General features: G+C 38.8%; 1 protein-coding gene across 17 annotated transcripts in view; it reads right to left on the bottom strand.

Annotated features, from left to right (window-relative positions):
• Not3 (CCR4-associated factor Not3) overlaps positions 1 to 24,523 on the bottom strand; it is a 107,749-nt gene that overhangs the window by 41,887 nt on the left and 41,339 nt on the right. For 13 of the 17 annotated variants that reach the window (XM_045767122.2, XM_045767123.2, XM_045767125.2 and 10 more), the window contains one exon: positions 12,065 to 12,175. The exons of the other annotated variants lie outside the window; for them this stretch is intronic. In XM_045767122.2, the coding sequence (XP_045623078.1) occupies positions 12,065 to 12,175 (111 nt within the window). The remainder of the gene's footprint in view (positions 1 to 12,064; positions 12,176 to 24,523) is intronic. 17 annotated transcript variants of the gene reach the window in all.

Raw genomic sequence — 24,523 nt, 5'->3', positions numbered from 1 at the left:
ATAACTTCCAGTATAACGAGCCTACACGTTTGCTGGACTAGTATGCAGTGCAAAAAAAATATACAGAATAAAGCACTGTGTGTACCTATGCAGCACCTCATAGCTAGGAAAATGATAGGGATGGATAATGAAAACCTTCAAAACAAGGGATGCCACACTATTGATGGTACTCTTCAGAGCACTAGTGCATAGCCCTTGCATCTCCATTTAAGATGGGAAAAACTGCAGATCTGCAAAATGTATGAGACCTTTTACTACACACACACACACACACACACACACACACACACACACACACACACACACACACACAATCAACGAAGCATTTAACACTTTCGTTCGGGAGGGACGTATATGACGTCTACAATTAACTCTGTGGCAGGGACGTATCTGACGTCTAAATTTAATACATTTGTTAAAATTACATTTTTTATCCGATCATTTTAGGACGTGTTTTAAACTTTGCGCCAATGTCTTCTCATTCACAAAATGACATTTTGCCAGCACCAGCATACATGCTGGTGCTGGACATGAGAGCAGATGTACTGGTGACAATGTTGCAACACCCGGACCATCAGGTGCGAGGCGGCCACTATTCCCATCTTCACCTCGACATGACAAATTATTATCTGACTCAGAAGACAAGAGTCAGATTATTTCTTCTGGTGCTACTGCTAAGAGAAACACTTGTATTGTTGATAAACAAGAACGTTTGAACAATAACTTGAACCATTCCCAATTTTGCATCCAGAATGGGCTGAAGTGTCGTGTTTGCTACAAAAATGGTAAAAGGAAGGACACCAAATCTAAGTCGTGTGATGTAGCACTGTGTGCTGCATCACACACACACGGAGCATGGTGTAGTACTGTGTGCTACACCATGCTCCGGCTTGTACCATCGCAAAAGGACATACCGAGTGGATAGGCAGTAATGCTTACCCACCATCCACTCCACCTATAAAACATTGGGTGAGCAACTTCTGAAAACAGTTTCCTGGAGCAGGAGGAGTGAGTGGTGAATGCTCAACTCATGGTCTACAATCATCATTGGATGGTAAGTACAGCATTTTTTTCCCTGTAGAGCATTCTACTGCCAAAATATATATAGCATTCTATATACCAAAATGAATGACATAACACAAAAATTGATGTTATCAAACTAAAAAAGATTTAGCTGGGATTTTTTACTTTATATGCATGTATCCCTGTAGGAAATTCTATTGCAAACAAATTGATACCAAATATGAACGACGTAGCACACGAATTGAGTTGAGAATCCCAAAAAGAGTAGACAATTTGGTGGGGTTGTGCGCTCACGGGTAACCCTCGTCCGATTTATGAGTTTGGTGTGGGTGGCATGCCGGCTTTTGGACTTTATATGTATACGGTCTATCCCTGTAGGGAATTCTATTGCGAACAAAAAGATACCAAAATTAATGCTGCAAGACAAAAACTGAGGTGAGAAAACTGAAAAAGAGTACAGTATACATATTTGAGCCTGGCCGTGCTCTCACTGGAAACGCTCTGCGCACCTTGAGGTAGGCTGTAGTGCGCGTGCTGGGAACGACGGGAAACCTGGTTGATACCTGGTTGGTGGGGTTCTGGGAGTTCTTCTACTCCCCATGCCCGGCCTGGTATCTCTCACTCTCGTCTCCTTTTTAGTGAGTACATTTGGAGGGCTTTGAGACGATCTCAATAATTTAGGTGCTTTATCTCGTCTATGTGTACTGTATATGTTCTCTGTATTCCCTTTATTTCAGCAATCTCTCCTGTTCTGAAGGGGAAAGTGAGTACTGAGCAGTACTCAAGATGGGACAACACAAGTGATTTGAAGAGTACAACCATTGTGATGGGATTTCATTGGGATGGGATGATGGGAACCATTGTGATTGGGATGGGAAAGTGTTAAGTAGTGAAATTAAATTACAGAGACCAACTCAAGACACTCGCAATGTACTCAATGGAATGAAGGCTGGAGATTTCAGAATATACACATGAAAGATGCTGAAAGGTCTGCTTCCAAACCTCCACAATAAAATTACAACATACTGAAGTAAGAGATAGGGTAGGAAGTGCAAAATAAATACTGTACATTGAGAAGTCCAGGTGCCAAAAGCACAACAAGAGAATATAGTGTAAACATCAGAGGCCTTCAACTTTTTAATCTCTTGGCAACATTAAATTTTGTAACTAGCTTATCAAGACAAACTTGCTTAGCTAAATTAATTTTGGGGTTCAGTCCGAGCACATTATGTGCCACTGTAACCTATTCCACTACTGCCCACAGGATGGGTATGGGGGTGCATAATGAACTAAACTAACTCTGCTGTAAAGGCCTGAGATTCAAATTCCTTTTCAAATTACATTTATAATATAAATAATTTGTGCATATCAATCTGATGGTAATCCTGAACTTGGGGTGGGTGGGGTAATCCTGAACTTGGGGTATTTGTAGGCCCTGTGCCTTGCACAGGGCCTACAAATACTGTTGAGATGGCCCTGCCTGACTGTGATGGGTACGTGGGCCCTTCAGGCTATGAAGACAAACACCTTCACAGACCAAGCCGTGGGGTTTACTGAAATACAGTATCTCACATCTGCCTTGTGTGTGTATGCAAGCTGAGTTCATGAAGAAATCATCAGTCTTCCACTTACCTTGTTTCCACTGCTTTGCTGAACATTCATATTGATCTTTCAGGATTTTCCTCATTTCTTTACCATCTTCTGTGTACATACTTCTTGTAAGTGGGGCCATACTTGCAGATAGTATTTTTTATTTGTTCTTTGCATATGTAAGGAATTTTATTCCTTGGTTGGCCTTCTGTTTTTTATATTCCTTTGTTTTGTGTTTTCTTACATTTTTGCTCTATCTCTGTCATTTCTCTGTAAAGATTTGTTTGCCTGTGTGAGGATCTTAGTGGCCACTTAAGTGTTCCAGAAATCTCTCTCATCCTCCTGTATAGTCAGTCATCTGTGATCTTTCATGTTGGACCTTTTTCCTACCTTTCTCAGAAGGACATCACTACTCCTTCAGTTTGCACGAGAACTTTAAAATATTTTTTCAGTACCTTTGTTCCCTTAGCTTGAATCTTCGACCTATTGTTCTTTAAGTTGCAGGTTTCAACAATTCCTCCTTGTCAAAATTGTAAATTCCTGTTACTATTTTGTATGCAGTGATCACATCACTATTTCTTTCATCTTTTAGCTTTGACATATTTAATACTTCTGGTCTTTCCTTGTACCTTTCCTTTCTTTGTCAGATTTCTTTAATGTTTTTCCTCATAATTTGAAGTTGAGTGTGGCCTATTTTCTATTCTATATTTATTGTAGAATATTTATTTATGGCCTATTCTACATGGCATTTATTCACATTGAATTCCATTAATTACGGTTCTGCTGTGTGCATGCATTTTCTGCCTGTTCCAATACCATGCAGTCCCAGGCGCTACCTCTTGAAGTCGCTTTCTTTTGGTTGTTAAAAATATTACATTTTTCTGCGTATCTGTTACCCTGCTTTTTGCCACCTCTATAGCATTTTGTGCCTTTCACATGAAAATCTCGACAATATAGGTCATAGCATTTCTTTTCATACAGTGAGGTCTTGCTCATGTATGGGTGGAAGCACAGTACCAACACATTCTCATATTTCAAATCATTCCTTTCCTAAGCAAATTTAACAAATTTCTAGGGATGCTTTTATTCTCTATCTACTTCCAACATGTTTGTCGGAATACTCTTCAAGCAAAATATTTACAAACTTTGCCTTTATCTTCAGTTTCACTGCCATTTTCTGGTTTGTTCTTTTCAGTAGTTTGATCTGTATTACACCTCTCTTCTGTTATTTTATCTCTTGTACTAAACCAATCTGACTACAATCTTTCCATGTCTTTCCATTCATTCTTGTACTTATATACCTCTTCTGCTTCTATTCTTTCATTGTGACTTATCTCTGTCAATACCTTTGTAACCAATCTGACTACAATCTTTCCATGTCTTTCCATTCATTCTTGTACTTATATACCTCTTCTGCTTCTATTCTTTCATTGTGACTTATCTCTGTCAATACCTTTGTACTATTATTCATAAAAGTAAATTTATAGCCATGGGGCAGTTGGCTGCAAGAGTGAAGGGGTGACAATCATTGAGGGCGGACAACAATAATGTGCAACAAATAAACATGAAGTTATCACATGCATTCGTTCACTTGCAATTGAAAAAATCTGGCAGCATAAAAATCATTGTGCATAGTGAATCAATAACCATATTTATACTAGAGCAGAGCCAAATGACTTAGTTTGTCAGTATTTGTCACATGGCCCCCATTTTGGCTGTTGTTTACCAATAATTTACTGGAGTACGTAGGGTTAAGATTTTCTACACACGGGTCATGAGGACGGACACAAAATGGTGTTAATTGGAGCAACAAAGGAGAAGAAATTTGAGTGGGAGGACCAGTGTCATTTGTGATCATTGGACTAAGTGGAGAACTCATCAATGATACAGGTATCAGTCAACTCATCCTCTATGTTATCAGTCAACTTATCCACTTTGTTATCAGTCATATCATCCATTACGATACCAGCCATTGGAGAGCAAGGAATTGCATGATGTATCAAGTTCGAAGAGCTCATGCAGTAGTATTAGTGGTAAAGTGGTTTTGACTATGGAGAGAACAAAGATCAGAGATGATAAACTCGTGGTCTGCTTCCTTTACAGCTGATCTTGGTCATAATGTTAAGAAATTTGCCATATTCCATGAGAAGTCAAATTGCTCACCCAAGATTCCTAGTAGCTCAGGTACAGGAAAGTTTTTCTCCTACAGTTTCCTTGACACTGCATTGAAAAAGAAAATTTATCAGACTTGAACAGGTGGGAGAAGATCAATGATCTATCACTCTTGATACCTGGAAAGTATGTGGAGATCCTCCCAGTACCTAAGCTCACCGATATGGAAGGTTTTGAAAGAATTGAACCTTAAGGATAGGAAATCAATACAATGAATTCTGGGATAATCTAGTGGTTGTATGCTAAGAAAATAGGGAAGGTAAGAAACTTAGATGATTGTAATGCCCTTCAAGAAGACCTGGACAAAATAAGTATATGAAGCAACACTCGGCAAATGGAATTTAATGTGCATACATGCCATGTTATGGAATAGGAGAACATATACCCCACACAACCTATAAATTATGTGGGAAATCTTTAAAGACTTGTGATAAAGAAAGAGATCTAGGGGTGGTTCTAGATAGAAAGCCATCACCTGATAACCACATAAAGAACGTTGTGCGAGGAGCCTATACTGTGCTTTCTAGCTTCAGAATTGCTTTTAAATACATGGATGGCAAAATACTATAGAAATTGTTTACAACTTTTGTTAGGCCAAATCTAGAACATATAGTGATTGCATGGTGCCCATATCTTAAGAAACACATCAACAAACTGGAAAAGGTGCAAAGACATGCCAATAAGTGGCTCCCAGAACTGAAGGACAAGAGCTACGAGGAGAAACAAGAGGCATTAAATATGCCAAAATTAGAAGATAGAAGAAAAAGAGGTGATATGATCACTACGTACAAGATAGTAACAGGAATCGATAAAATTGATAGGGAAGACTTCATGAGACCTGGAACTTCAAGAACAAGAGGTCACAGATTTAAACTAACTAAACAAAGATGCTGAAGAAATATAAGAAAATTCACTTTTGTAAACAGAGTGGTAGACGGTTGGAACAAGTTAGGTGAGCAGGTGTGGAGGCCAAAACCGTCAGAACTTTCGAAGTGTTGTACGATAGAGTGCTGGGAAGATGAGACACCAAAAGCGTAGCTCTCACCCAACAGGGCAAAAAGAACAGAACCCATGCTTCCAAAGGAGAGTATGGCTCCCTGATCCAACAACTAGCAGCAAGAGCCAACAAAAACAAAGCTTTAGGGGAAAAATCATGGACCAAAGGAGTGACCAAGAAGCAAGGGGGACAAAATAAAACACTAAACACCTGGAGAGTATGACATAATAACTAACAGAGTATGGTTTTTGAACAGGAAGATCCTGATTAACAAATCTACTTAGTTTTTACGATAGAGCCACTGAGATTATATAGGAAAGAGATGGTTGGGTTTACTTTATGTATCTGGACCTAAATAAGGCTTTTGAGTCTTATACAAGAGGTTGTTTTGTAAACTGAAACATGCTGGAGGGGTGAGGTTATCTTGAGATGATTTCTGGGCATTAGTGTCCCCGCGGCCCGGTCCTCGACCAGGCCTCCACCCCCAGGAAGCAGCCCGTGACAGCTGACTAACACCCAGGTACCTATTTTACTGCTAGGTAACAGGGGCATAGGGTGAAAGAAACTCTCCCCATTGTTTCTCCCCGGTGCCCAGGATCGAACCCGGGACCACAGGATCACAAGTCCAGCGTGCTGTCCGCTCGGCCGACCGGCTCCCTGCCTGTGAGAGGGAGACTTTTGACATAGATGAAAAATTACATAACTAACAGATGAGGATAGTAATCAGAGGCAATGTATCTGGAAGAGTGTTACTAGCAGAGTACCACAAGGTTCAGTTCTTGCACCAGTAATGTTCATCATCTACACAAATGATCTACCAGAAGGAATACAAAATTACATGAACATGTTTGTGGATGATGCTAAGATACTGGGGAACATAGGAGACGTAGACGATTGTCATTCCCTTCAAATTGATCCAGATAAAATAAGTGCTTGGAGCACAATGTGGCAAATGGAATTCAATGTGAATAAATGCCATGTTATGGAATGTGGAATCAGAGAAAACAGACCACACAATTTGCAAATTATGTGGAAAGGAATTGAGGAACTACAGTATAACAAAGAGCGATATCTAGGGATAGTTTTCGTTAGTAGACTTGTCACCAGAGGAACACTTAAAGAACATCGTGCGAGGGGCATATGCATCGCTTTCCAACTTCAGACTCGCTTTTAATGACATGGATGGTGAAATACTGAAGAAACTGTTTATGACTTTTGTCAGACCAAAATTGGAATATGCAGCAGGTGTATGGTGCCCATATCTCAAGAAGCACATCAATAAACTGGAAAAGGTGCAAAGGCAAGCTACAAAATGGCTTCTGGAACTGAAAAACAAAAGAGTTACGAAGAGATGTTAGAGTCATTAAATACTGTATAGCAAAATATGAAGATAGAAGAAAAAGAGGGGATATGATCACTACTTACAAAATAATAACATGAATTGACCTAATTGACAAAGAGGAATTCCTGAAACCAGCAACTTCAAGAACAAGAGGACACAAATTGCCAAATGAATATTAGTGTCGGAAATACCGACACTATTTACAGTACTGTATTAACTCAACTCATCCTCCGAATTGACAGTACGATTTAATACTAAGTGTAATGAGTACACTTTCTTACTGTCATAAACAGTGCATAATTGCACTTATGGGGCTGTTACATTTACCCAACTCCCTCCCCCGGTTTAATTCTCCTCTTTTTCTGTTAAGACACTCAGAACTTTAGGATGAAGTTTTCAATTTCAATTCGCTTTACACAAGTTATAAATATCAGGAATTTCTTTTTCAGGTTTATTAAACAATATAGATTTTATACAAAATTTTAAAATATCCTGAGTTACTTTACAATTTATTGATATATTTTAGTTTTGTTTTATTAGTTTTATAAAACTGTAGTATCAATATAGCTTTAGGTTAAGTACTACTGTAATTGTAATTAAGAAGCAATAAAATTATTATCTTCAAAAACTAAGACGGTTTCGTGAGGTTGTGGTTTTCTATTAAGTTTTTCAGGTAAACTCAAATATTCACAATATATTTGACAGTACGATTTAATACTAAGTGAAAATAAGTACAATTCCTAACAGCTATGAACAGTACATAATTGCACTTATTTGTCTCCTTACATTTACCACCCTATTTTTGGAGGACAGGCTGACTAACTTCCAATACAATATGCAGATAATATTCCTGCTGATTTTGTATTAACACAAATTAAACAAATTATCTTAGTTACTCATTCAAAGAAAACAAGAATTGTGTTATTTTCCACCAGAAAATGAGGATATAATTGCCACATCACCAAAATTAAATTCACCAGCTAATAATATTGTGAATTCATCTTAAAACACCAGTTTGGGTAACAAAATAGATAAAAAATATTTTCCAAGTTCTGGATGTAATTAAATTACAAGTAAACACAAGGTCTCCTTCCCATTGTCGATAAAAGGCAGAAAATTGAACCGATCTCTCGACGCATCGCTTGATCGAGGAGGAAGGGGAAGACACCATTAATTATCAACATCAAGTCTTGCCAGCGAGCATGTTCACATACATTACATGAAAATTTCCTGCTAGTCACAGTGTTGTAGGATACCAAATCTCCTATCATAAACATGCCTTCACCAGCTACTAGAGAAGTGTTCTATATCTGCTTGACTATTATTAATGAACATTTAAGGCCATATTTAATACATCAAAATGTTAAAATACATAACAAGCCACCCAGAACGGGTAAGCTTAAATTAATGACACTACATAGCCTGGCCACGAGGAGAATCAGTTTGCGTGAACTTTTGTGTCCATGTCTGGTTGACCATGCTGCATACTACAATACAGTACAGCTAAGCTGTGACTCATTTAATTATTACTAGGCATTTTGTAGATTAACCATTAGTAGCAAATTTCTACCAATCGATTCATTTTGATTTGGTAGAAATTTGTAATTAAACCCCCAACTTGTGTAGGAATTTGCTTGTGGAATAATTAGAATCTACTTTATGTAGAATAAAAAAGTCCACTATCAAAAGAAATACAGTATAAGAAATATTGTCGGAACGAAAGTGGAAATCAAGAAAAAAATGGGAAAATTTTTGCTAGAAGTGCCGGATAAACCAGTGAGATATGTGGGCCTGCAGGCCACTCCAAGCAACAGCCTGTTGAATCAAGTGCTCTCAAGTCAAGCTTGGCTCCAGGCGAGCATGGGGGAGTAGACCTCCCAGAACCTCATCCAGGTACAATCCAGGTCCATGTACAGCCCATCTCCAGCTGGTGGTGTGGATGCTGATTTTGTGCTGTGTTTTGTAAGGAAGTGTATGGGTGTCTGGACTTCGACACTTGTGCCTTATGTCAAATGATGGCTTCTGTTGCTTCCAACTCAGCCAGCAAATTACTGTACTTCAGGTCATTGCAAGAATGCACACCAGAGCTGAGCATTCAACTACACTTGATTCTTAAGGTATCTTTACATACAGGAAATAAAGTATATCAAATATAGGGAAAAAGGCAAATACAGTTCCAATCTGCAAAAATAGTAGAAGAGAAGACCCTCTAAATAGCAGACCTATATTATTGAAAAAGCAGTCAAATCACTAGAAAATTAATTTAAGTCAAATTGTCTGGATCTATATAAGGCCTTTGACAGAGGCCTATACAAGATGATGTTCTGGAAGCTGGAACATGATGGAGGGGTGACAGGAAGATTTCTCACATGGACAAAAAAAATTGATAGAAAATGAGGGGGGATAATTAGAGGCAATGTATCAGACAGGAAAAATGTTACCTAGCGAAGTACCACAGGGTTCAGTACTTGAACCAGTAATGTTCATTGGCAACAGTTTAAATGATCTATATCTATAAGTTGGGATACAGTTATATAAACATGTTTGCTTATAATGCTAAGCTACTAGGGAAAATTAGAGATTTAGATGACTGTCATGTCCTTCAAGATGACTTGGATAAAATATGCAAATGGAGCAATACATGGCAGATGGAATTCAATGTGAATAATTGCCATGTTATGGAACGTAGGAAAAAATAGGCCACGAACAACCTACAAATTATGTGAAAACCATTAAAGAAGTCTGATAAAGAGAACTAGGGGTGGTTGTGGATAGTGGCTCCTCTGACTGGTCATCAGAGGAGCACACAAAGAACATTGTTTAAGGAGCATATGCTAGCTCCACATTCCAACCTCAGAATTGATTTTAAAAACATGGCCAGTGAAGAAAATGTTCACGATTTTTGTGAAACCAAAATGTAAAATGCAATGGTTGTATGGTGTCCATATCTCAAGAAGTACATAAATAAAAGTCTAAAGGCATGCTACTATATGCCTTCTGGAACTGAAAAACAAGAGCTACAAAGACAGGCTAGAGGTGTTAAATAAGACAAAGCTAGAAGATTGAATAAAATAGAAGTGGTATGATCACTACTTATAAAATAGTAGCTGGAATCAACAAAACTGAGAAAGACGAATATTTGAAACCTGCAATTTCAAGAACAAGAGGTCAAAGATCCAAGGTAAGAAAATAAAGATGCCAAAAAATAATAGGAAGTTTTCTTTTGCAAAGTGATAGATGATTGGAACAAGTGTGAAAACAGTTCCAAAGTGTTTTTGTTCAAAATGATGTTTTCAGAGAACCAGACACAATGCCAATTTCAGAGTACATAAGAGGTGCCATGAAACAAATTAGGAAAAACTACTCAAAGAGCTAGGAAGAAACAAAGCAGTTAGCACAGATGGGGTTTCATCTTGGTTTCATTCTAAGAGAATGCTCACCTGACCTGAGTATTCCACTTCACTTAATTTTCAGACATCTTTATGGACAAGAATCTTAGCAGATAAATGGAAAAAGGCAAACATAGTTTCAATCTACAAAAATGGTAGCAGAGAAGATCCTATAAATCATATCCATTATCGTTGACAATCATAGTAGTAAAAAAGAATAGGAAAAAATAGTTAAAACCAAATGAGTAGAACACCTGGAGAGAAATGACAAAATAACAGACAGTATAGCTTTTGAATAGAAAGATCCTGTGAAACAAATCTATTTAGTTTTTATGACAGGGCCACGGATTTTACAGAAAAAGATATGATTTAACTATTTATCTGGACCTTGAAAAAAAATAAAAAACTTTTTGACAGTCCCACACAAATGGTTGTTCAGGAAACTGGAACATGCTGGATGGGTCACAGACAAGCTGTTAACATGGATGATAAGTTTACTAGTAGAAAGATGAGGGTGGTAATCAAGAGGTAATTTATCAGATGAGAGAAGTGTTACTGGTGGATTACAACAGGGCTCAGTCCACTTCAGGAAGGAATATAATTAATGGGAAGGTAGCATATAAGAAAAACTAGTTCCCTGCAACCCTACCCATCATGGAACCCAACAAGGGTAGGTAATAGCATGCAGGCAACCTTAGGGTAGCAATGAGAGGATTTGCAAGAAACCAGAGGACAGTGTGAATGGCAGCCCAGGGACCAAGGAGGATACCAAACCCCCCAATGCCCACTCAACCTGACCCATGTTTGACAAAGCTCACCAGCCAGACTAGAAAACTGAATTAGCCAACCCATTAGTGAAGCTCCTGTTTTACCTCTATACAGTACTTTCACCAAAGAAGTGTGTTGCACTCCAGGGATCATCGCTGTTGGGTAAGCTCACTGACCAGACCAAGGAACAATGGGAGAATACAGAATCATAGCAGGCAGGAGAGGGGAAGCAGAAGCCACCTACACCTATTTGAGTGACAAAAAATAGCTCTCATCACATCAAGGCAGCACCCTTGAGAGGGCCAATTTCTTTTAATGTCTGCAACAGCTACCATCCCTTCCCTTGAAAGATGCAACCCGTACCTTACATACATGTGTTGTTGCCAATGTAAGAGCACCAGTTATCCATGAACGGTTGCATTATTTTTGCAATACTCTGAGATGCTTATTTACACACATCGCTGTCAACATCTTGTCACTGCCAACTCTCATCCATGGAAGAACACCATACGACCAAAATCCCTCCTTTATTCCTAATCATATCTAACACTAATATTTGTCCATCATCTTATTTCTACCTCAATAAATATCGTTTCCATCTTCTGAGAGGCAAACAATAGGCTTGATCCCATTGCCCGACAATATACTGTATTGCTCATTCTATACACTCACTTTCCAATCCTTGCCCCTGGAAAACATACTAATAATTTCTTCCATCACTGGAGCAGAACGCACTATCCATGTAGTGCATTCGCGAATCTTGAACAACCAACATCCCCCTACCTTTTTAGTTGTGATGTACTGTACAGCTGTCTTGCTTACAGGGTTCCCACTCAAGTTCTCCTCCGAGTTCCCGCTAAAGTTCTCCTCTTGGTTCCCGCTCAAGTTCTCTTCCTGAAAAATAGAGAAGTGGTTCGACATCTCAACCACTGCCTTTCTGATGATCAGTTTCCCATATGTTCTAATTCCTTGTTTACAGACCACTCTCCAACTATCCTGCTGGATTTTCTTCTGCTTTTCATCCTTGCACTCCATTAGACTTTTCACTTGCTCCCATAGTTTGTCAGTCTCTTCCTTAAGCAAGCTCCAGGCAGAGCTTGTACAAGGCTTGAGATGAGGAAATGATGTGCACTATTGTTGAGTCCAAGAATAGTCACACTGCTCTTGACAATCCTACTTGTTTTCACTTTATACTTTTTCCAATAACACCCATTCAGATCTTTAATCTACCTCTGAAATACCTTTACCTTTCAAGATATTTGCTGCTTATCCATTTTCCATCTTCTTTCATTTGGGAAATTTCCTCTGTAGCTTTTTAATTCATTCTTTTAATCAAGTTACTTTGTTTCTGCTTGCAGATTTTTCTTATTCTAATTCTTGAATCCTACTCCATACCTTGGTTATTTTTTTCTTGACTTTCTTTTTCCATTACATATTTGACTATGTAGGCAGTAATAAATTCCAATGTCTTGCTCATCACTATTGTACAGCTAACATCATCTCTTGCGACTGTTCCTACACCCTCGTGTCATTCCTGCCTTCATTCTCGTTACTTTTCTATTTTTTTTTGGTCCTCCTCCTACACTTATTGATGGAATAGCAGTGATGGTAGATTTTCTTCCTTCTACACTGACTGATGGGATGGAAATGACAGAACTTCCTCCCTATCCCCAATAATCCATAACGAAGCTGAATTATTATGTTTATTTCCACTGAATAATATCAAAGCTATTTATTAATAAAGAAAACAATAGAAGAAAGAGTATTAATGCATATAACTATAAACATGATAAAAGTAATACTGCCATTGTAAAATATAAAAGAGTGATGATTATGGATGGCTGCTTGCCGCCTTTCCTTGCCACTAATGAGCACCCACAAATAACTGACTCCTCTCCCCTATACAAGATATATCTCCATAAAGAAAAGATACAAGAATTAAGAGGATTTATTAATGCAAAAATAATCAAAACCATTGATGCTGGCTCCTTTGCAGTGTAAAATATGTATACAATATGGTTGAAATTCAAAATAATTTTAAGGAAACTATATTTCATAAAACCCAGAGCTTATAAAAGCATTCTATATGACAAGTGTTACCATAACTGAATAAAAAAGTATTACATGTAACAATACACCTCTTTCTGAGGGAAAGGGGAGGGGGGGGGGGGGATCAAAGGCTCCTTGCAGCTAGCTGCTCCAGTTACCTCTACACTATCAAATCAAACCAGGCCCTTGTGAGTCAATAAAAGCCTACCGTATAATAGAAGCCAAAACTTGGCCCCTCAAAGAGGGCCAAGGGAGCAGAGACCATCATCCTCACCAAACAATCACCACCACCTATAAATTAAAATAGATAATGGATAAAGTGGATAAATCAAAATAGGTAATAGAATGGTCAGAAGTAAACAAACCACTCTACAAACAATGAACCCAGTAGTTAAGTCGTTCACCCAAGAGCTGGCCATCACCAGGAGGCAGCTATCATAAACTGCTGGCCCCATCAGTAAACATTCCCAGTTAAGAGCCAAAGGTGAACTGATACACCGGGAAGAGAAAGGAAGGGTCTAGGGAGTCAACAAGACCCTCCCAAAAAGAGGCATTTATCACACTTAATATTGGTTTTCCAGTGGGACCAATCACTGGTTTCCAGTAGCTATATCATCATACAAAAATAAAATAAGGGACTCATCAAGGGCAGAGGAAAGAAGTAGAATCAAATGCAGAAAAATAGAGTCAATGATAGGAAAACCCCACCAGGGGCAACACAAACCAAACATTTAAGAAAATGAAACTGAAATAACTTCAGTTATTTCCCCTCAACTATATATATAGTTGTAGTTTAAAAGTAAACAAGTTTAAAAGTTTAAAAGTAAATAAGATACAAGAAATTCAAAGTGAGTGACAATTCTGAGCTGGAAAAGTTTGTTTTCTACAACAAACTATTGTCAATAAAAAGGAAGGCCACCACCACGGGGATTGTAAACACGCCAACAGATGATTGTTTCAAAGGATTCTTACCACAAGATATTAGGAAAGGAGGGTTTTCTTGTCAGGTTAGAGATAATTGAGGATATACTAAAGAAGCATGAAGAAAAAGTACTTGAATTAGAAGAAATGGAGCTCTCAGGAATGAGTTTCAATCTTTAAAAGTATTCTTCAGCAATGTAAGAAAATTACACTGGAAACTTCATTGACAACTCACATAGAAGAGGTTAATAAAGAACTAGAAAAATATAAAGTAGTACAGTAATAAAAAAGAGACGTATGCCCAAGTTGTAAGAGACAATCAAGTTAGTGTGTTTGGAAGTCAAAATCAGAAATGACAAACAAGAAGTGAAAATTAGACAAGCAATTAGGAAAGAACTGGTAACCAACAGTAAACTAGTACAAAACACTGCAGATATAAGTAACTCATAATAATTTTCGGATGTTTAGAGAAGAAAATTTCATTTAGGGTGGACAGAGCAGCAGAAGAGATGAAAATCATAAGAGAAAATAGTGGGTTTATGAGAAGGCCTAAATTCAAAGGAAAATGTCAGTGATTTTAGGATAGGAAAATATGAGAAAGACAAGAACCACACCTTAAGGGTGATATTTAATTTACTGAAACACATGACAGAAGTGCTTAGAAATGCCAGAAAATTGCAGTGTGATGAGAAGGGCAAACTTTGGTCAATAAGACAAGACCTCTCAAAGGAAGACAGATTAAAGCTGAAAATGAACCTCAGTGAAGTAAAACGTCTAAATGAGAATAGAAATGAAGAAGAAAAATTCTTTTTTCTACAAAATGTTAGGGACTGGAAAGCTAGTGAAATGGTACATAAAATCAAAGCAACAAGAAACTATTAGAGGAAAGGGGAGAAAAAGAAAAAAGGGCAGGCAACATGTTCCTGAAAATTGTATATACCAACACAGATGGAGTGAGATAAAAAATATTGGAGCTAAAAGATATAATTCAGGGTGAGCATGGTGACCTGGTGGTGGTGCTGAAGAAAGCTGCTCGCCCCGAGGGTTCCAGGTATTGTCGTATTAACAGAGACAAAACTTGAAGAAAATATTTTAAATGAGGTCGTAATCCCACGGGGCTACTCAGTTCGGAGAAGTGACAGAAAATCTAGGAAGGGGGTGAAGGAGTGGCTGTACTGGTGAAAGAACACCTGAAGGTATAAGTGTTAATAATTGAAAACCCTCGAGAAGTTGACATAATGACATTGCAGGTCTGGAATAAGGATGATAAGCTAATAATTGTAAATGCCTACAGCCCACCAGCAAGCAACACATGGACAAAGGAAGAACTGGATGACAAATGAGAGGGCCTTATATGGTTATGAGAGAGATTATAGTAAAAGCAGGTAAAGATAGATCACAATTGTTGGTACTGGGGGACTTCAACTTTAAAGCAATAGACTGGGAGGCCTACGAAGCAAGAATGGAGGACCTATGGACAGGCAGATCTGTAAACCTCATTTTAGAGACATTCATGTATCAATGTCAAGCAGGCCACAAGAATGAGGAAGAGGATGTTCTGTCAAAACTGGATCAAATATTCACCATGAAAGAAGAAGATATATTTGACATCCAATACCTTCCTTCCTTGAGAAAGAGTGATCATGTCCTGTTAGACATTAAATATGGTTTGCGATATAATCTAGAAAAGAATGGGTACATTAAAAACAGTTGATAAACTTGATATCAAGGAAGGCCACTATGGGAAACATAAAACAAATTTAATGATTTTAATTGGACAGACTTCTTGTTAGGCAAGGAAGTGAGATGTATGCCAAATTTTGTGAAATATACATTGAAGACACAAACATTCATTCCAAAACAGGGATGAAGGGCCAGAAAACAGGATTGGTTCAACAGAAATTGTAAGAGGGCCAGAAGTGAAAAGACAAGAAAATCGGTTCAATATAGGAAGATCAGGTATCTTCTTGATCTTCCTGAAGATCAGATATCAGATAATATCAGGCACTGGGTTTGCCAAATTATCAAGGCTATTATCTATTTTGTTTATCTGTTCTGTGAATTCCTCAGCCATTGCATCTGGTGGTTTGTATATTAGAATAATAACTAAGTTTATTTTCTCTATTTTTACTCCCAGTACTTCTACCACATCATTTGTAGAGTTAAGGAGCTCCGAGAATACAAGGTCTTTCCTAATATTCAATAGGTACAGTATCTCAAGATAAGAGGAAAAATTACTCGAGGGGCTAGGAAGAAATAAAGCAGTTGGACCTGATGGAGTTTCACCTTGGGTGCTGCGAGAATGTGCAACTGAGCTGAGCATTCCACTCCAATTCATATGCCAGATATCCTTGTGCACAGGTATCTTAGCAAATATATGGAAAAAGGCATAGTACCAATCAATATAAATGGTAGTCGAGAGGAACCACTAAATTATAGATCCGTATCATTAACAAGCGTGGTAGTCAAAACACTAGAAACAATAGTTAAAGCCAAATGGGTTGAACATCTAGGGAGTAATGACATAATAAAGGACACACAGTATTGTTTTCGAACAGGAAGATCCTGTGTAACAAATCTACTTAGCTTTTATGATAGAGCCACAGAGATAATACAGGAAAGAGATGGTTGGGTTGATTGTGTCTATGTGGACCTAAAAAAGGCTTTTTGACAAGAGTCCCATATAAGAGGCTGTTCTAGAAACTGGAACATGCTGGAGGAGTGACAGGGAGACTTCTGACATGGATGAAAAACTTTCTAACTGACAGACAGATGAGGGCGGTAATCAGAGACAATGTATCTGACTGGAAGAGTGTTACTGGCAGAGTACCACAGGGTTCAGTTCTTGCACCAGTATGTTCATCGTCTACATAAACGATCTACCAAAGGAATACAGAATTATTTGAAAATGTTTGCGGATGATGCTAAGATACTGGGGAAGGCAGGAGGCGCAGATGATTGTAATGCCCTTCAAATTTATCTAAATAAAAAAAGTGCTTAGAGCATAAAGTGGCAAATGGAATTCATTGTGAATAAATGCCATGTTACAGAATGTGGATTTGGAGAAAATAGACCAAACACAACTTACAAATTATGTGGAATGGAATTACAGGACTGTAATAAAGAACGAGACCTAGGGGTGGTTTTGGATAGTAAGCTGTCGCCAGAGGAACACATAAAGAACATTGTGAGAGGAGCGTGTGTGTCGCTTTCCAACTTCAGACTTGCTTTTAATTATATGGTTGGTGAAATACTTAAGAAACTGTTCATGAGTTTTGTGAGACCTAAACTGGAAAATGCAGCAGTTGTATGGTGCCCAAATCTCAAGAAGCACATAAAGAAACTGGGAAAGGTGCAAAGGCATGCTACAAAATGGCTTGCAGAACTGAAAAACAAGAGTTACGAGGAGAGACTACAGATATTAAACATGCCAAAACTAGAAGATAGAAGAAATAAAAAGAAGAGATATGATCACCACTTACAAAATACGAACAGGAATCGACCAAAATGACAAAGAGGAAGTCCTGAAACCAGCAGCTTCAAGAACAAGAGAACACAGATTTATCAGATTTATGCTAAGGAAACAAAGGTACCCAAAAAAAATTAGATTTTTTTTTTTTTTGCATACATAGTAGTAAATGGTTGGAACAAGCTAAGTGAGAAGGTGGTGGAGGCCAAAATAGTCAGTTGTTTTAAAGTGTTATATGACAAAGAGTACTGGGAAGACGGGACACGAGCATAGCTCTCATCCTGTAACTACACTTAAGTATTTACTAATAACCGAAGTGAAAAGGAAAGGACCACTGAAACTGAAGATTAGCAACAAAGAAATAGGAAAAACAAAGAGAGCCAAGAAACTTATTTGTCACAGAGACAAAAAGACACTGGTGGGACAAGAACTAACCAGTTAGTTACCTTACAACAACGAAGATAGCGATAAACCAATATCAGTAAAACCACATACAAAAAACAGAGGAGAGCCCCAACCCAGCAAAGAAAGTCAATGAATCAATCCACTGAAGGAAACAGAACTATACACACCTGGGGCTCAGACACACAGCCTAGGTGAGTACAGAGCCTGAAGGGATGAATACAAAGGGTGATCAGGACACCAAGAAACTAGAAGGATCGCCCCGCCGGTAAACATCTCCCGTCTTAACAATACTTGGAGCCGAACCGAAGAGAAGAACTATAGGAACACCCGGCCAAAAGGCAAAGGCATCCGCTGAGAAAGCTTCGCAATCAGAGAATGGAGCCATATAGGATGGAAGCCGCCAATTCCATGCTGACACGAAGAAGTCCACCTTGGGGCACCCAGCTGCCTTGCAAAATCAATGGAAGGACTTGTCAACTTGCAAACTGTACTGTTGCCCAAAGCAGCGGACCCATCCAACTACCCTGAGAAGTCTAGCGAGTGTTGGTCCAATCCAGAGTCGAAGTGTCCATATACAGATCCCAGCAGTGGTAAGAAGAGTGGTATTGGAGGAACCAGACAATGCCTTGAGACAATCTCTACCCATGGGATATATCATACAGGCAATGTTCAGGCTCTTGACCATTTGTCAAGTGCCTTAAAACCTGTCCTATAAACCCTAACAGGGTTTATAGGGTTTAAACCCCTAACACCAAATGAAGACTAAGCACTTGAACAGAGCAGAGTCAATGGCAGTAAGGCAAGGGAAGCTGACTGAACTTTAAACTAGGCCCAGCCAGGTCCGAACCTGTGATGGAACTCAATGAGACCTTCCCCTAGTTCACCATGACCCAAACCCAATGAGCTAGGAAAGAACCCAATTCCTGGCTTGCAGACAAGCAGAAAGGCTGGGAACCCAAACTAACCAGTCTTTGATGTAGGCTAAAACACAAACACTAAAAATGCAAAACAAGTCACTGCCACCCAAGCCAACATCATAAAGATCTGAGAAGCAAGATAAAAGCTAGGAGGGAAAATCCAAAAGCAATCAGTCGAGTTTCAATGACAAGTCCAAACCAGTCCCTGAACATCGGATGAGTTGGGGCATTCCAATAGCTGTCCCAGACATCCATGGACACCATAAATGTGGACCTAAGATTAAGTGTTCATGTGAAAGTTCAGACAAGGAATGAATCACTTCAGACCAAATAGGTTGAGAATGTATCAGAGTTTTGCCAAGTCCTGCTTTGGGCCAGAAAGCTTGGGACACCCACTAAAGAGAGGGCGTTAAATACCACTCCAGGGACCAAGCTGCAATGACCAAACACAGCTGTGGAGTTATAGTTACTCTTGGCCCAGGACCCCCAAAACTAGATAGAGGAGGGGTTGAAGAGTACCCTCCATAGCAGACCCTGGGAGACAGCCTGAAAGACCCTTCATTGTGGGTCCAGGAATTGGCAAAATGACTAAAAAAAAACTCACAGCACCATTAAAGAGACAAACTACAAGAAGGCTGGTGTGAAACCCCACAAGTGCACACACTCCTCCGTGATGCATGAGAATGGCGCTGAACAGAAGGAGCGAACGCTGGAAGAACTACGGCCAAAGAATTTGACAACAGAAACCTATCTCGACTAACAAGAGGCAAGATCCTGACCTGATACCGCCTCTGAGCAGCGGAGACAGAACCCACTATGAAAGATGACAACCGAGAGGATGGATAGAGCCATAGCTGAAATCACCAAACAAATGGCCACCTTGGGATAAACTAAAAATGGGGAGGAAGATCAGGGAAAAGGACCAAACTGAATCTGAAGTACAGTCAAGCACAACATGCCAGTATACTAAAGAAGCCAAAAAGAAGCCCTCAACCACCCTTACAGGAAAGAAGCAAGCAAATTGGGCAATGCCTCCAAAGTCCTCACTACAGCTAAAAGGGCCACAACAGAACATCGAAGCCAAGGCATGTACAGGAATCTTATCCGATATACAGTACTGTATATGGAAAAAGGCAAACGGTTTTAATCCACAAAAATGGCAACAGAGAAAACACGCTTAATCATAGACATGTATCACTGACAAGTGTGGTAGTTAAAATACTTAAAAAAAAAAAATAATTAAAATCAAATGAATAGAATACCTGGAAATAAATGACAAAATACTGTATCTGACAGATAGAATGGTTTCCGAACAGTAAGATCTCGTGTAACAAATCCACTAAATTTTTTTTATAGTGCCACAGAGATCTTATAAGAATAAGATGGTTGGGTTAACTGAATTTAACTGGATCTAAAAAAAGGATTTTGATAATGAGTCCAAAATAAGAGATTATTTGGGAAACTGCAAAAAGCTGGAGAGGTGACAAGTAGACTTCAAACATGGATGAAAAATTATCTGACAGAAAAATGGGGGTGGTAATCAAAGGTAACATATCAGACTGGGAAAATATAACAAGTGGAGTACTGCAAGGTTTAGTTCAAGTACCAGTAATGTTCTCCATCTACATACCAGCAGGAATACAGAATTACATAAACCTTTGTTGTTGATAATGCTAAGCTAATGGAAAGATAGGAGACTCGGACAAATTGAAAAGCTAGAGGCATTAAGTTGGCCAAAGCTAGATGATAGAAGGAAAAGAGGTGACATTATCTCTACATACGAAATAGTAACAGGAATTGATAAAAATGATAAAGGAGGAAATCTTGAAACCTCAGCTTCAAGAGCAAGAGGTCATAGAATCAAGCTAAGTTAACGAAATATTAGAAAGTTTTCTTTGGCAAACAGAGTGAGACAGTTGGAACAAATTCAGTGAGAAAGTGATGGATGCCAAAACTGTCAGTAGTTTCAAAGTCATATGATGAAGAATTCTGGGAAGACATGACATGACATGTGTAGCTCTCATCCTGTAATTACACTTGGATAGTTATGTGGCCGTGAAGGATATGATACCTGGTTGATACCTGGTTAATGGGTTCTGGAAGTTCTTCTACTCCCCAAGCCCGGCCCGAGGCCAGGCTTGACTTGTGAGAGTTTGGTCCACCAGGCTGTTGCTTTGAGCGGCCTGCAGGCCCACATACCCACCACAGCCCGGTTGGTCCGGAACGTCTTTTAGAAAACAGTCTAGTTTTCTCTTGAAGATGTCCACGGTTGTTCCGGCGGCAATCAGCAGCATGCTGTACAGACAACCACACCAACCCATATGCATCCTTTAAAGAAACCCCAGAATGCTCCCAACCTTAGAGTTATGCAGGCGAGCCAAAGACTCTTGCACTACTCGGGAAGCGGCACCTTCCACAGGAGGACGGCCTCTCGGATGAATGCCCAAACCCACCATGGAAGGTAACCTTGTCAGAACAGGGACAATACTAGTGTCCTTGGGACGTCAACCCTAGACATATGCAGCTTAAGGTGAACAGTCAAGTCCACACAATAAGTGAGGTTTATATACACACGTATGAGAAGTATATACTAAAGATTGTAACAATACACAAATGGGCCCCTACAGGACAAACCCGCCAAACATAACGAAACTACCACGTTGCTACAATGTTCGAACAAGTTTTAACACCTAACAAGTTTTAACACCGCAAGATAAAAGCAAGTTGTAACAAGCCAATATAGCAAGTTGTAATAATGTTCTAATATGTCATAAAAACATTACACCAAGATGTAACAACTTTACAAGTTGGTACAAGCAGAAAATAGGGACAGTTATGGTCTGTGTTTGCAGGGAAATACAAAGGCTGGCCAACACTTAGCTGGAAAATACCGTGGGACTTAGAGGGCTTACAGTGACTCAGGAGCTGCTAGGGGGGGAACAACCTAACTACTGGATGTATCAAGGGGGTAGAAATAGCCTAAGCTACTCTATCCCTTTGAGATGTATTTCTTTCTTTCTTATCTCAATAAACATACTTGAACTTGACTATCATTTGTCAAGTGGTTTATTTACTTTATTCTGACCTTGCTGTTGTCTGTTCTGCTTCACTCCCTTTTTTGGAAGTGATTCTTTGGTGAGAGTAATCTCTGCTCCCCCTACTCTGCATCTCTGTGAGGGGGGCCAAGTTTTGGTCTCTGGCAGGCTTTTATTAACTCGCAAAAATATCAAAATATCAGCATCCATTTTAAATAAGAAGCATGTTAGATGATGTTTAAACATTACAAAGAACCAACCAGGCTATTCAATACACATGAACAAAGCAGCAATTAGACTGTTCAATAAAAAAACAGACATTTTGACTGCTCACTGTACAATAAGAATAGTATGTAGGCTGCTTACTACAAAATATTAGAGAAAAACAGGCTGTTCACTACACCTAAAATAAACTTACAGGTCGTTCATTACACACCAAAAGGAAAGCATTTAGCAGTTCACTACACCCCCCCCCCCCATAGGAAAGCATGTCTGTTCAATACACATCAACAGGATGCAATTCATAATTCACTACATGTAAAACAGGAAGCATTTAACTCCTCACTACACCATACTGAGAACTATGTAACTATTGACTACATACAAAAATTAATCACTGGGATACTCACAACACCCACAAAACAGCAACATATTGGCTGTTTACTACACATCATTGACAGAAGGCTTTCAATAATTAAAATTGTGTTAATAATATTAGTATTAATTATAAATTTTTTTTTTTGAAAAGGGAATGGCGTAACTTGACTTAGTTTCAATAATATACAAATTGCTACAATTGAGAACAACAGTGCTGTAACAAACCCCTTAGTCAGGTAACATGTGAACACAGACAATTTCAACACCACGATACAGGATGATACATAGCTGGTGGCATACGGGTGGCTTCCCTCTCGCCACTAGTAAGACTTGATCTAGTCTCAGTCTAACCAGGGGGAAAAAGACTTCCTTAGTAACCAATTGACGAGATAAAATACCTGGCACAGCCTAGATTATCTGGTAAATTTAATCAATAAAACTTCTACCTTTATTTCAACACAAACATGCTGGAAGAAAGTAAACGTCATGGAAGTTTGATATTGATAATGAACTGTAGATATGTCAGCTGTACTGTTAATGTGGTTGATCTTACACTACCTACATTACTTCTCACTTTATGTTTTTATTTAGTACAATACAGCATTTACTTCCTGTGCTGGCATATCAAAGAGCCTACAAAAGAAAGAGGTTTGCCAGCTACCCTAGGCCAGGGGGCCAGATTCACGAAGCAGTTACACAAGTACAGTACTTACGAATGTGTACATCTTTCCTCAATCTTTGACGGCTTTGGTTACTTTTATTAAACAGTTTACAAGCATGAAAACTTCCCAATCAACTGTTGTTATTGTTATAAACAGTCTCCTGGTGCTTCGGAGCTAATTAACTGTTTAATAATTGTAAACAAAGCTGCCAAAGATTGACAAAAGATGTACTGTACAGGTTTGTAAGTGCTTGCGTAACTGCTTTGTGAATCTGGCCCCTGGTGTTTACCCAAAATAATAATGCAGAAAATTTAAAATATGAGGTGCCACTAGGAGCCTGTGACCACTGCATTATTGTGCTTGATTACATTATACAACTGAAAGAGAGTTGGAAAAAGGACAAGGAGCAAGAGGGAATACAGGAGATGGAGACGACAGGAGAGCTAGAGATTATCTGCAGGAGGTTTAATGGCGACTCAAACGGAAGGAAAGTCAGCGAATGAGATGATGGAATTCATAACACAAATGCAAAGCAACAGCAAAACAGTTTATACCTCTCAGGAGGGAAGTGGAAGAAAGGAGAAAAGCAAACACAGTTCAACAGAGTAAGGATGAAAAAGAGCAGACAGAAAAAGCACGGAAAAAAAAGTATAGGGACATAGGTACATACACAAATACAGAGGCACAGGAATTGGCACACAAGAAATAGTAAGGATGCAGAGCAGCAGTTTGAGAATGACAATATGGCAAAACCATAGTCAACCTAAGCTGTTGCACAGCCATACCCCAACCACAGAAGAAAACAACGATAAAATACTGTGTGATTAGACTGCGGACATAGGGAGGAACACTCTTGAAGAATGACAAAGAAGTGTGTGAAGAACTCAAGATGTTCCAGGAAATCTTCAAACCTAAATCAGATTAGTGTCCAAGGAGAGTTGAGAACAGACAACCAGAAACAATGCTGGTCAGAATTGAAGTTAAGGGGCCGGGAAATGAAATTTTGCACCTTGCTCAAACACTTTCAAATTTTTTGTACATAATCTACTAGGCACATGCTCCAACTTTGTCTAAATAATCACCAACGTAACTTGAAAAAAAGAAAATGAAAAATAATTATAAAATAACTATTGAAAATTTCAGATTTTCAAATGAGCATCAACATATTAAATATCACAAACTGTTCA

Source organism: Procambarus clarkii, chromosome 89 (assembly GCF_040958095.1).
Source record: "Procambarus clarkii isolate CNS0578487 chromosome 89, FALCON_Pclarkii_2.0, whole genome shotgun sequence".
Classification (NCBI taxonomy): Eukaryota; Metazoa; Arthropoda; class Malacostraca; order Decapoda; family Cambaridae; genus Procambarus; species Procambarus clarkii.
The sequence above is the reverse complement of the archived record's forward strand: the minus strand, read 5'-3'. Positions and strand labels throughout refer to the sequence as shown.